Below are 13,173 nucleotides of genomic sequence, written 5' to 3'. Positions count from 1 at the left end.
TGGAAGGCGGCTTGTGAGGGTGGCCAGAATCGGGGCTATGTGATGGGGGCCCGGGACCAGCGCCTGGAATTTTTCCTGTCACCCCAGGGCCAGCAGTTCCTGGGCATGATGCGAGAAGGCACCCTGGCAGACTTCCAGAAGACCCCCGATTATCTGGAGGGGTTGGCCCAAATCTTCGCCCATGTGATAAAACAGACAGCTCTAAAGACGGCGGAGATGGTGGGTGCAACAGCGGAACAAGCTGCTGCCCTAGATATAGAGGCCTTGATGAACAACATCAAGGATGAGGATTTGAACAGCCTGCTGGGCATCGCCGCGGATTCCCCTGAGAAGCCAGGGTGGTTGTACCCGATCTTGGAGAAGGCCCGCCCCCAATTTGCCTTTGGGGTCTGCTCTGAGCCGGCGCCCACTGCTCCTGCGTACTGGCCTTCTTTCTGCGCTTCCCTGACAAAATTTGGGAATCAATTGAGGGGCCAGGCTGGTGTTGGTCCTCTGGGATTCTCGCAGTTTGGCATGGAGCCCCCTCTGCCCTCTGGCTTTAAGGCCTCCGACTTCGAAGACCGTGCGTCCTCCTCCGCCGCCGTCGATCAGCTTTATGCCCTGTACAAAGATGAGACAGCATAAACCCAAGAGGCATTAAAGCTGTTAGAAGTGGAGGCTCGTCTCCCTGCGGTGAGGGATTCGGGCACTTTGCCGGTGTTCGAAGAAGGTGGTCCCTCTGGTGAGGCCTCTGAAGCTGCTGCTCCTGCTGGTCCGTTGGCTCCACTCCTCTCAGCCCCTGCTCCTCCAGACTCCACTATTCCTGCTCCTCCCTCGTAGTATACTCTAGTATTTGATCTCCTCCCTTCTCCTCAAAATTTGTACATTTGAGATTTTGTAAATACTCTATTACTTTTCTTGATTGTAATGTACAGTTTCACTGCCTTAGAGTAATTAATAAATTTGCTTTGTGACTTCTCTTCTCTTTTAATATCTGATCTGGCTCTGCGTCCGTTCATCCCTTGTTTTGTTGTTTTATTGTTATTATTTTTGTTGTGGACTTGCATTCCGGAACCTCGAGATGTGACCAATGTTTTTTGTCGGGTAGAGTAGAATTTTTATTTTTTGTTGAAGTGTTTCTGATTCCTCTGGTCGGCTTCCCTCTAAGCGGCTTCTCTGGTTATTCTCCCTGTTTGACTTCTCGGAATGATCCTTCCGGATGATCCCTCCAAGTGATTTCCCTGACTCCTCCCTCGTGGTTTTCTCTGTCTCCTCCCGCGGGGATTTCTCTGACTTTTCCTTCGGGGATTTCTCTGACTTTTCCTTCGGGGATTTCTCTGGCTTTTTCTTCGAGGATTTCTCTGACTTTTCCTTCGGAGATTTCTCTGGCTTTTTCTTCGAGGATTTCTGTGACTTCTCCTTCAAGGATTTCTTTGACTCATCTTTCAAGGATTTCTCTGACTTCTCTGCTTCAAGCTATTCCTTTGCTTCCCTCCTTGCCGGCTGGAACACTCTGCGCGGAGCATGGAAGACCCGGAGGGTGAGACCAACTTTCGCGGCTTACGATTAAAAGATCACCCTGCACGGAGCATGGAGGACCCGGGGGGTGCAACCAACTTTCGCGGCTTACGGTTCAACAGTAACCCTCTGCGCGGAGCATGGAAGACCCGGGGGGTGCAACCAACTTTCGCGGGCTTACGGTTCAACAGTAACCCTCAGCGCGGAGAATGGAAGACCCGGGGGGTGCAACCAACTTTCGCGGCTTACGATTCAACAGTAACCCTCTGCGCGGAGCATGGAAGACCCGGGGGGTGCAACCAACTTTCGCGGCTTACGATTCAACAGTAACCCTCTGCGCGGAGCATGGAAGACCCGGGGGGTGCAACCAACTTTCGCGGCTTACGATTCAATAGTAACCCTCTGCGCGGAGCATGGAAGACCCAGGGGGTGCAACCAACTTTTGCGGCTTACGATTGAAGTGATTCCTCTGATCCGCCTTTGATGTTTGCTTTTCCCTTGACTTGCTGAGTAGCAATTTGAATTTGTTTTTCCCTTTTTGTTTCCCTTAGCTTGCTAAGCAACAATTGGTATTGAATTTATGAATTGTGGGTATATACCCTACTCCCCCCTCTGGTGACATGTGCAATGCTCTGCATGAACATGTTAAGTAAAATATGCAACTTGGAAAGTGTTTAGCCCTATTTTGTGATAAATCGCTGGGTGTTTACGTGTTATATTGACTTTTATTTTGGTCTCTTTCACTTAAGAGTTGAATGATTTGAGCTTTTGTGCTAATTTTGTTGTCTCAGGATTTTGTGCTCACATTGATTGATATGTGAACAAAATTAAAGTCAGAATTTAGTTGAATGGTCTGATGAAGAATCAAAGTTCGTCTCGATACGAGTTCGTAGGCGAAAACGGATCTAAAATCCGACTTGAAACGAGGGAGAACGGACCAAAACAAAAACACCGCGCGCACGGCGCCCGCCTAGCCTCGCCGCTCGCCTACTTTGGATTTACGAAAGGGGTAGTAGGCGGCCGCCTACTTCTCTAGGCCACCGCCTACTTCTAGGCCACCGCCTTCTCTAGGCCACCGCCTACTTCTAGGCCACCGCCTTCTCTAGGCGGCCGCCTACTGCGTGATCTGGCAGTTATGAATTTTTTAGTTTAAAACCCATCTCTAGGGTTTCACTTTATACACTCGAACCCAGCAGCCTCCAAGGGCGATTTCCACATTTTTCCTTGGGTTTTTAGAGTTTCAAATCAATTACTTTCGATTGTGGATTCATTGGATTGCTTTGGATGTCAATTAACACTTCATCGGATTGGTTTTCCTTGGATTGCTATGTTTTGTAAGAACTCCCTTTGATTCTCTTTGTTTATGAATCCCTTGGTTATTTGAGTTTTTGTTTCTTTGCTTTGATGAATGTGATGATTGGAGATTATTATTGTTGAGTTTAGATAATCTTGATTATATGAATTCTTTGGTTAATTGAATCCTTGTTTTATACTTTTGATGGATGTAAGGATTAGAGATGATTGTTGTTGAGTTTAGATAATCTACGTGATTCGTAGTTCGTTGCTATTGCTTACGTTTTTCCCTTCTTGTTGGTGAAAGTTTAGAGATTTCTTTTTATGGAGATTAAGATTTTCTTTGCATTCGAATCTTATGCTTGATTTAGTTTCTTGCCTAGGTAGTTATTAATCTTTGATGTTTACAAGTTTATGATCGTTTGGTTTAGTGTTGGAGTTGGAAACTCTTGTTGATTTCGTTAATGTTCAAATACCATGTTCTAGTTAGTTCGTCGTTGAGTTGCTTGCGGAATTCTCTTGGATTGTGTGTGTTTGCTTAACATTCATTTGATTAAATGTTAATATGTTATTTCGCCTAGATAATCGTTGTTTATGGTGTTGAATTGATGATTGCTTTCTAGATTGCTAGTTTAGAACCTTAGCTTTGTTTTCCTTCTTGCGTTCTTATTGGCTTCCTATCTTTTGCCTAGTTAACTTTATATGCTTTATTTTAATTACGCATTAGTTAATCGGAGAGAAAGTGTCAGACCCAATTACCCGATTAGAGTGTTTAGATTTCTTTTAAGTTTCTTGTGAGCAATACGATTAGAGCCCTGCTAAGTCTTCCTTGTGAGACGACTTGAGTCACCTTACCACCCTAGGACGACCTCGTATAAATTCGAGTCCATCCGTTAGGTGTTTTTGGATGAGTCAAATTTTGGCGCCGTTGCCGGGGAAGGCTTTAGGCATTTGATTGTGTTGCATTGTTTTCCGTGTTTATTTTTGTTTATTTCTTTTGACTCGGTTATTTTCTCCCTCCGGTGCGTTTGATTTGTTTGTTCGTGTTGTGTATGCAAGGACGTAGAAGCTTGAAGAGAAAGCTTGCACTTTACTACGACAACATTCATCGACCTCGGGAGGTTCTTTCAAGCCTGGAGAAGGAGTCCGAGTCCAGTTCGAGAAGTTTTGTGGAATCACAGTTTCGAGAGAAAAATTGTGAAGAGAGAATTGCTTCCAATCCCATTCTGGAAGCTTTTGAGGAGACACTTTCAGTGCATTCTGAAAAAGAAGAAGAAGCTTGGCCCAATCCTGACCAAGAAGCAATGGCGGAGCAGAATGTTCAGTACATGGGAGATTTTTCCAGGCCAGTTATTGGGACCACTAGCACGTCAGCTATAGTGCTTCCCACGGCGGTCCGAAATTACAATCTGAAGCCCAACGATTCAAACCTGCTGCCGCTCTTTTTTGGGATGCCGAGTGAGGATGCTTTACAGTTAATCCGTGACTTCTGCACTCAAGTGCAGACCTTCCCACTATTGGAACTCACCGAGGATCAGTTGAGACTCAAGTGCTTAACTTATGCACTCAAGGACCGGGCTAGAACGTGGTTGTTGTCCCTGCCGCCGAACTCCATCACTACATGGGGAGAGGCGTGTGAGAAGTTCATGCTCAAGTACTACCCTAATCACAAGACTCAAGAGATTAGGAGCCAAATAATGAACTTCATGCAAGGAGCTGACGAGCCTCTCCACGAGGCTTGGGAGAGATTCCAAGAGCTCCTCCGCCAGTGCCCGCAGCACCAGCTTGCACCCGTCATGTTGATGCAGTTCTTCTATGACGGATTGATCCAGACGGCACAGTTTATGGTGGACAGTACAGCAGGGGGCAACATTGCCCGGAAGACAGCTGATGAGCTCAAAGGGATTTTCGAAACACTTGCCGCGAGTTCTCAACAGAAATCAGTTAGAGGAAAGAGGGTTGAAGCCAATGCAGTAGCTCCCAACAATGAGCTTTAGAAGCAAGTAGCGGACCTGATGAGGCAAGTACAACACCTCACGATGAACCAGGTGAAGGCTCCACTAGTTCATGCGCCACCAGCAGAAGGATGTGGCATATGTGGCGATTTTGGTCATGGAACCAACGCGTGCCATCGCATGGGGGAATGCACACCTGAAGGAGAAGCAGAGGTCTATGCTGCTCAGAGCTATCCGGGGAGGCCTCAATTTGAACAGAGGCCCGTGTTTAATCAAGGGCAACAAAATTCCAACTCGGGTTGGAGAGCTCAGCAGCAGAACTACACTCAAGCTTATCAGCAACAGCAGCCCCCGCAGTATCAGCAGTATCAACAGTTTCCTATACAACAAGGGAATTTTCAGCAGCAGCAGCAGCAGCAGCAATACCAGAATGCTCCCCAACAGTTTCAGAAGCAAGCTCAACCACAGAAGCCGTCTCTCGAGGACACCATGCAGTCTTTCATGGAGATGACCAAACGGAACATGGAGTCTCAGAGTGCTACCATCAAGCGTCTCGAGACTACAGTTGGGCAACTTACAGGAGCCCTGAATCAGCTGCAGCAAGAACAGCCGACCGGAAAGTTCCCAAACCAGGACAAACAGCCGCATCAAGCTCATGCCGTTGAGGTAGTCAAGGACAAGGCCCCAATAACCATGGGGAGATGGAGAAGCAAAACTGTGCAGGCAATCAAGGCTACCCAATGCCCCAGTGAGCCACTGCCACCCGTCACTGTTGCACTAGACCAACCACCACCCAAGCAAGGAGATCCAGGTAGCTTTATTTTTGATATTAGCTTAGGTGGGGTTGAAAAGGTTTTGGGAATGCTTGATTTGGGCGCGGCAGTCAATTTGATGTCGCTTGATATTTTTGAGAGGTTGGGAAATAAAGAGTTGAAATGCACGAACATTAAGACAGAGCTAGCTGACGGCTCCATTAGCAGCCCACGAGGCCTTTGTTGAGGATGTTGAGGTGGTCGTGAGGGGGATTAGTGTTTTCACTGATTTTGTTGTACTTGATGAGGAAAAAGGGATTAGAGGCGAGAATGGGCATCTCGTGCTACTTGGCCGACCCTTTATGGCTACCACCCATACTCGCATTGATGTGGGTACGGGAACTGTAAGTATGGTAGGGGCAGGTAGAGCGGTAACATTCTCTGTTTTTGATCAAAAACCTACTACCCCCACTCCCTTAATTCAAATCTGCTCTTATGTTGAAACATTTGATGCTTTGGATGAGGATTGTATTGTGCAGGACTTCCTTAATAAGCTACAGGAAGAGGACGAGATCGTGGAAGAATTTCTTGCTAACTTGCAAGATGAAAATGAGATTGAGAGAGAATTCCTGGATAAGCTACAAGAGGAAGATGATAAAGAGCAAGGCCTTCTGTGTGCCTTGCTACTGGAAGAGAAGCTGGATGAGGTTGGGTCACTAAATTTCGTTGGATGTGTGGATAGAGGGCCATCCCAGGATATGAGCATGGAACACTCATTTGGAGGACCCGCAGCTACAATTCAAGAAGATGAGTTTACAAGGGCGTTAAGGCAGCTGGAGCTTCAATCGGATTTTGGTTAAGGGACCTTCTTAGTCGGGCTGGCGACTTAAAAACTAGCGCTGCATGGGAGGCAACCCATGTTTTCTTGCTTTTTCTGGTTTCATTTTTCTGTCGTTTTGTCTGTGTTGTGTTTTGTTGCATCTGTTGTTTGGTGCAGGTTGTTGCGTTGGAGACTGCTTGTTCTTTGGATGAGAGAGAGGCAGACATCGTAGGACACTACAGACTCACCACTGGATCGATATTCAGGGATGTTTTTCTCTTTCACCCCTATTTTTGCGAGCACTGAGGACAGTGCTAGATTTTAAGTGTGGGGGGTGTTTGTTGATCCTTTGGGTGCCTTTTTGTTGTGTTCTTGGGCTTTCTTGTGTGGGGCAAATGGTCTCCTTTATCTTGATTGTTGTTTGGCTTCAAGTAATAATGCACACTTTGATGATTTGTTCACAAGTAAATTTCATGCTTTGTGTTGGCTTGGTTGCTATCTTTGTCTCTCAGGCTATGCATATTCCTCTCTTGATGTAAGTTGTTTAATGTTTTGGATGCAACACCCTTATGAGCTATTCTTGACGTGATTTGTCCGGTAGATGCTAGAGGGAGTGTTTCATTGTGATAGCCTACGATCTTATCCCTTGAGTTTGAATGTTGGTTTGTTGTGAAGTTTTCTATAGCTTTGGGTCTCTGCTCCTCTGACAGTAGTGTTATGAGCATGGAAAACCACGTGAGAACATTTTGGATTACCTCCAAAAGTGTTGATCTCACGAAAGTTGGCCCATCTATTGAGAATGGAATAACATCACCTTTAAAAGAAAGATGTATAAAATTTGATTTGGTTTGATTGTTTATCATCTTCAAGGAAAATGGGATTTGATTATAAAGGCAATCACATTAGGGAATTCACCTCTAGCGGAGAATTGGGTCTGATCGGATTGAATTGTATCATGTGGTTGTTGCTTCTTAAAATCTTAACAATGAACATCTCGTGAGGAATGTGAAAGGCTAAGAGACTTAGATTGGTTGGAGATGTGAATGGTGAGGAAGTTTTCTTGTGAACTATCTTTTGGTGTCGTGACTTTGCTTGAGGACAAGAAAAGGATCAAGTGTGGGGGGGTTGTTTAGCCCTATTTTGTGATAAATCGCTGGGTGTTTACGTGTTATATTGACTTTTATTTTGGTCTCTTTCACTTAAGAGTTGAATGATTTGAGCTTTTGTGCTAATTTTGTTGTCTCAGGATTTTGTGCTCACATTGATTGATATGTGAACAAAATTAAAGTCAGAACTTAGTTGAATGGTCTGATGAAGAATCAAAGTTCGTCTCGATACGAGTTCGTAGGCGAAAACGGATCTAAAATCCGACTTGAAACGAGGGAGAACGGACCAAAACAAAAACACCGCGCGCACAGCGCCCGCCTAGCCTCGCCGCTCGCCTACTTTGGATTTACGAAAGGGGTAGTAGGCGGCCGCCTACTTCTCTAGGCCACCGCCTACTTCTAGGCCACCGCCTTCTCTAGGCCACCGCCTACTTCTAGGCCACCGCCTTCTCTAGGCGGCCGCCTACTGCGTGATCTGGCAGTTACGAATTTTTTAGTTTAAAACCCATCTCTAGGGTTTCACTTTATACACTCGAACCCAGCAGCCTCCAAGGGCGATTTCCACATTTTTCCTTGGGTTTTTAGAGTTTCAAATCAATTACTTTCGATTGTGGATTCATTGGATTGCTTTGGATGTCAATTAACACTTCATCGGATTGGTTTTCCTTGGATTGCTATGTTTTGTAAGAACTCCCTTTGATTCTCTTTGTTTATGAATCCCTTGGTTATTTGAGTTTTTGTTTCTTTGCTTTGATGAATGTGATGATTGGAGATTATTATTGTTGAGTTTAGATAATCTTGATTATATGAATTCTTTGGTTAATTGAATCCTTGTTTTATACTTTTGATGGATGTAAGGATTAGAGATGATTGTTGTTGAGTTTAGATAATCTACGTGATTCGTAGTTCGTTGCTATTGCTTACGTTTTTCCCTTCTTGTTGGTGAAAGTTTAGAGATTTCTTTTTATGGAGATTAAGATTTTCTTTGCATTCGAATCTTATGCTTGATTTAGTTTCTTGCCTAGGTAGTTATTAATCTTTGATGTTTACAAGTTTATGATCGTTTGGTTTAGTGTTGGAGTTGGAAACTCTTGTTGATTTCGTTAATGTTCAAATACCATGTTCTAGTTAGTTCGTCGTTGAGTTGCTTGCGGAATTCTCTTGGATTGTGTGTGTTTGCTTAACATTCATTTGATTAAATGTTAATATGTTATTTCGCCTAGATAATCGTTGTTTATGGTGTTGAATTGATGATTGCTTTCTAGATCGCTAGTTTAGAACCTTAGCTTTGTTTTCCTTCTTGCGTTCTTATTGGCTTCCTATCTTTTGCCTAGTTAACTTTATATGCTTTATTTTAATTACGCATTAGTTAATCGGAGAGAAAGTGTCAGACCCAATTACCCGATTAGAGTGTTTAGATTTCTTTTAAGTTTCTTGTGAGCAATACGATTAGAGCCCTGCTAAGTCTTCCTTGTGAGACGACTTGAGTCACCTTACCACCCTAGGACGACCTCGTATAAATTCGAGTCCATCCGTTAGGTGTTTTTGGATGAGTCAGAAAGCAATAAGTTAAAGTAAATAAGACAACATTAGGGAATTCCCTAGAACCACGTATCCGATTTTATTGATATCATGGCCCTGAACCTCGTTAAAACCCCTGTGGGGAAAAAGAGTATTCGGTCTACAATTTGTTTTGTCCTCAACAACATCATACATAAAACTTTTTCAAGGTGTTGATATTCCATGGTTTGGGGAGAGCTCTGTCGTCTGGATCCGACAAAGTGTACGCTCCACCGCCCAGAACTTCAGTGATGATGAAGGGACCTTCCCAATTGGGTTCGAATTTGCCCACTGGCTTCAATGCATCAGTTCTCTTGAGGACTAAATCGCCCTTAGCTAGCTTCCTTGCTCTGACCCTCTTGTCGTATCCCGCCTTGATGATGCTTTATACTTTGCTGCTCTGACTTGGGCTTCATCCCTCTGTACTTCCACCAGCTCGAGCTCTGCTCTTCAGAGTTCTGAATTTTGTTCCGTGTTGTAAGTTGTAATGCGATATGATTCCAATCTGGCCCTACTGGTATTACCGCATTGGATCTATATACCAGGGTAAAAGGTGCCTCTCCGGTTGCTGTCTTTAGGCTGGTTCGGTAGGCCCAAAGGACAGTGTCCAACTCCTCGACCCACTTTCCCTTGCTCTGGTTCAGCCGCTTCTTGATTCCCTCACAGATTGATCTGTTTGCCATCTCCACTTGCACATTTTCTTGCGGATGAGCCACTGATACGAAACGTTGGGTGATGTCCATTCGATCACAGAAATCAGCAATCCTCTGCCTTGTGAATTGGGTTCCGTTGTTTGATACAATGATCCTCGGGACTCCAAATCTACAACAAATGTTTCGCCATATAAACCGTTCCACTGTCACTTCGTCGATCTTTGCAACTGCTTCGGCCTCGACCCATTTGGAGAAATAATCCACCGCCACAATGAGAAAGCACTTGCCACCTGGTACTGTGGGTAGTTTCCCGACGATGTCTATGCCCCACTTGTCAAATGGGCATGCAGCGTACATGACCTCCATGGTTTCTCCTGGGACATTGATTCTTTCGGCGTGTCTTTGACAAGCTTCGCACTTGCGGACGAATTCTCTGGCATCTTTGTTGATGTTAGGCCAATAAAACCCTGCCCGAATGATATTTCGTACAAGATCCCTGAATCCTGTGTGCCCACCACAGCAACCTGCATGAATTTCTTTTAGAGCAAAGTCAGCTTCATCGGGAGATACGCATTTTAATAAGGGGTGGGTAAAAGATCGCTTGTAGAGTTGATCATTGATCAAACAGTAATTCTCGTATCGAGCCCTCTGATTAGATTCTTTACCCAGCCGTTCCCCTGTTCTGAGGAAGTGTATAATTGGGGCCCGCCAATCATCCCAAATTTCCACTGAGAAGACCTGTGAAGTCCCCATTTCTCTGGTATCACAGAGCAGCGTGATCTCATCGTTCCATGTCTGTTCCACTGTGCTGGCCATTCGCGCTAGTAAGTCCGCCTTTGTGTTCTTTTCCCAGGAAAATCTGTTCGATTTTAAACTCCATGAACTTTTGCTTCATTTCATTGATCTTGCAGTGGTATGCTTTCATCCTATGTTCTTTGATGTGATAGCCCCCAGAGAATTGTTGAGCCACCAACTGGGAATCAGTTCTGATGATGACACACTCGGCCCGCAGCTCTGACAGAATGTGCGCTCCTCGGACCACAGCCTCGTACTCAGCCTCGTTGTTGGACATTCTGCAAGTAAATTTTATAACGAACTGATACACTTCCGTGCTTAGGGATATTATATACACCCCGATTCCACATCCCTCCTTTGTGACTGACCCATCCATAAAAGCTATCCAAAACTCTTGTACCGGGCGGCGAGTAGTTTCCTGAATGAAGTCCGCAAGGGCCTGCGCCTTAATAGCCATCCTTGGCTCATATTCCACGTCGTACTCCCCCAATTCCACAGCCCACTTCACCATTCTTCCCGACAAATCCGGCCGCCCCAACACCTGCCTAAACGGTAAGGCAGTTCGCACCACTACCCGATGTGATAGGAAGTAGGGCCTCAGCTTCCGAGCCGTGACCATTACTGCCAGACCAGCCTTTTCAATCTCTGAATAATTTAATTCGGGGCCCTGAATGATCCTGCTGACGAAGTAGATTGGCCTCTGGTGATTCCCCTCTTCTCTGATGAGTACAGAGCTGACTGATTCCTCGCTCACTGCTATGTATAGATACAATACTTCCCCTGGCACCGGTTTGGTCAAAGTTGGGAGCTCCGCCAAGTACGCTTTAAGATCATCAAATGATGTTCTACATTCCGTCGTCCATTGAAATTTAGTCCCCTTCCTCAGAATTTTAAAGAGTGGTAAGCTTCTCTCTGCCGACCGTGAGATGAACCTGTTCAGAGTAGTGATACGCCCATTTAATGTCTGTACTTCTTTGATCCCCCTGGGTGGTGTCATATCCATGATGGCTTTGACCTTATCTGTGTTGACTTCGATTCCCGCAGGAGTGACTTTGTATCCCAAGAATTTTCCCGTGGTGACCCCGAAGGTGCATTTCGCTGGGTTGAGCACATGAGCCGATGATTTCTAACCACCGTGAAAATCTCTTCCAGGTCAGAGACATGGTCCTCCGTTCTGACGCTGCGCACAAGCATGTCGTCCACATAGACTGAGATATTCTTTGAAAGTTGTTCTTTGAAATTTTTTTCCATCATCCGTTGGTATGTAGCCCCCGTATTTTTCAAGCCGACGGCATGCTCCTCCAGCCGTAAACCCCGCAGCAAACGGCGAAGGCCGTTTTAGCAATGTCCCCTCTGTTCATTTTCACTTGATGATATCCTTGGTACGCATCCATCATTGATAATAAGGTACAGCCCGAGGTGGAGTCCACAAGCTGATCAATCCTCGGCAGAGGATAGTGGTCCTTGGGGCAGCCGGCGTTTAAATCCCTGTAATCCACACACATACGCCAGGTGTTTGTTTTCTTTGCCATGATCATGGCATTCGATATCCACTCTGGATACTGCACTTCTTCGATATGGCCCGCGTCCAGCAGCCCTTGGACTTGTTCCCTGATCGCGGCATCCTTCTCGGCACCGAAATGCCTTGTTCTTTGCTTCACTGGTTTGATCTTAGGATCCACATTGAGGCAATGTTCCGCTAACCCTCTGTCTATTCGCTTCAAATCGGCCGTGCTAAAGGCAAATACGTCCGCATTTCTGCGGAGGCATCTGACCAGCTCCTCTCTGATTTGGTCGTTCATGGAAGACCCAATCTTGGTATGGAAACCTTCCCGCCCGGGAAATAATTCTATCAGGTTACATACATCGCTGGTGGAGACCAGGGCGGACTTCTCTGTACTATCCCGATCTTTTAACAATTCCGCCAACGCCTGTCGCTCTTCTACCGGAGCAGTGATTTCGCCCACCTTTCCCTTTTTTAGGGTGTTTGATCCCTCTGTTATTCTTTCCCTTTTCTGCCCCGAAGAGTGTGTAAGCATCTGCACATGGCACGCTTTCGACATTTTCTGGTCGCCCCATACTTCTCCCACTCTTTCCCCCCGATGGGGAATTTCATCTTTAGGTGGAACATGGAGATGATTACTCTGAGCGTCGTCAAGGCAGGGCGGCTGAGTATCACATTGTAGGATGGTTTTGGCATGTCCACTACCAAGAATCGTATTACGCTGGTCTTGCTGGCATCCGCGTTGCCAAGACTTAACGACAACTCCACAAAACCTATCGGCATAACCATTTCTCCCCCAAACCTGAATAACGGGGCGTTCGTTGGTTTAATGTGGGCCTCGACTCCCATGTTCTGGAGACACTCCAGATATAAAATATTCACTGCACTGCCCAAGTCCACGAAGACGCGATGGACGATGCAGCCGGCTATGTCAGCTCTGATCACCAGCGCATCGTTGTGCGGGTACATAATCGTTCTCAGGTCCTCTGCCCCGAAGCTGATGACCGGCTCCTCTGCCGCGCCCGTAATCTCCATCACGTGCTTGGGATAGTACCCTGATTTTACTGCGTGTACAACTTGTTTCTTGGCCCTATTGGATGTTGGTATCCCATTTTCCCCAAAAATCATGTGTACTTCTCTTCGGTACGGGAAGGGCGGTAGCCGACCCTCTGCTGCCCCTCTGCGGTTATCACGATTTTCCTCTGGTCTACGGTCTTGGTTATTCCCCTGATCCTGTC

The 13,173-nt window shown here is 45.9% G+C and overlaps 1 protein-coding gene across 1 annotated transcript; it reads right to left on the bottom strand.

Moving 5' to 3' along the window:
* Positions 1 to 9,315: 9,315 nt before the first annotated feature.
* Positions 9,316 to 10,002, bottom strand: LOC131008192 (uncharacterized). The gene has a single exon (XM_057935084.1). It carries the CDS (start codon positions 10,000 to 10,002, stop codon positions 9,316 to 9,318), a length of 687 nt encoding a protein of 228 aa, XP_057791067.1.
* Between the last annotated feature and the right edge of the window lie 3,171 nt (positions 10,003 to 13,173).

The sequence above is a fragment of the Salvia miltiorrhiza genome, chromosome 2 (assembly GCF_028751815.1).
Source record: "Salvia miltiorrhiza cultivar Shanhuang (shh) chromosome 2, IMPLAD_Smil_shh, whole genome shotgun sequence".
Lineage (NCBI taxonomy): Eukaryota > Viridiplantae > Streptophyta > Magnoliopsida > Lamiales > Lamiaceae > Salvia > Salvia miltiorrhiza.
This window is presented reverse-complemented; position numbering and strand designations above follow the sequence as displayed.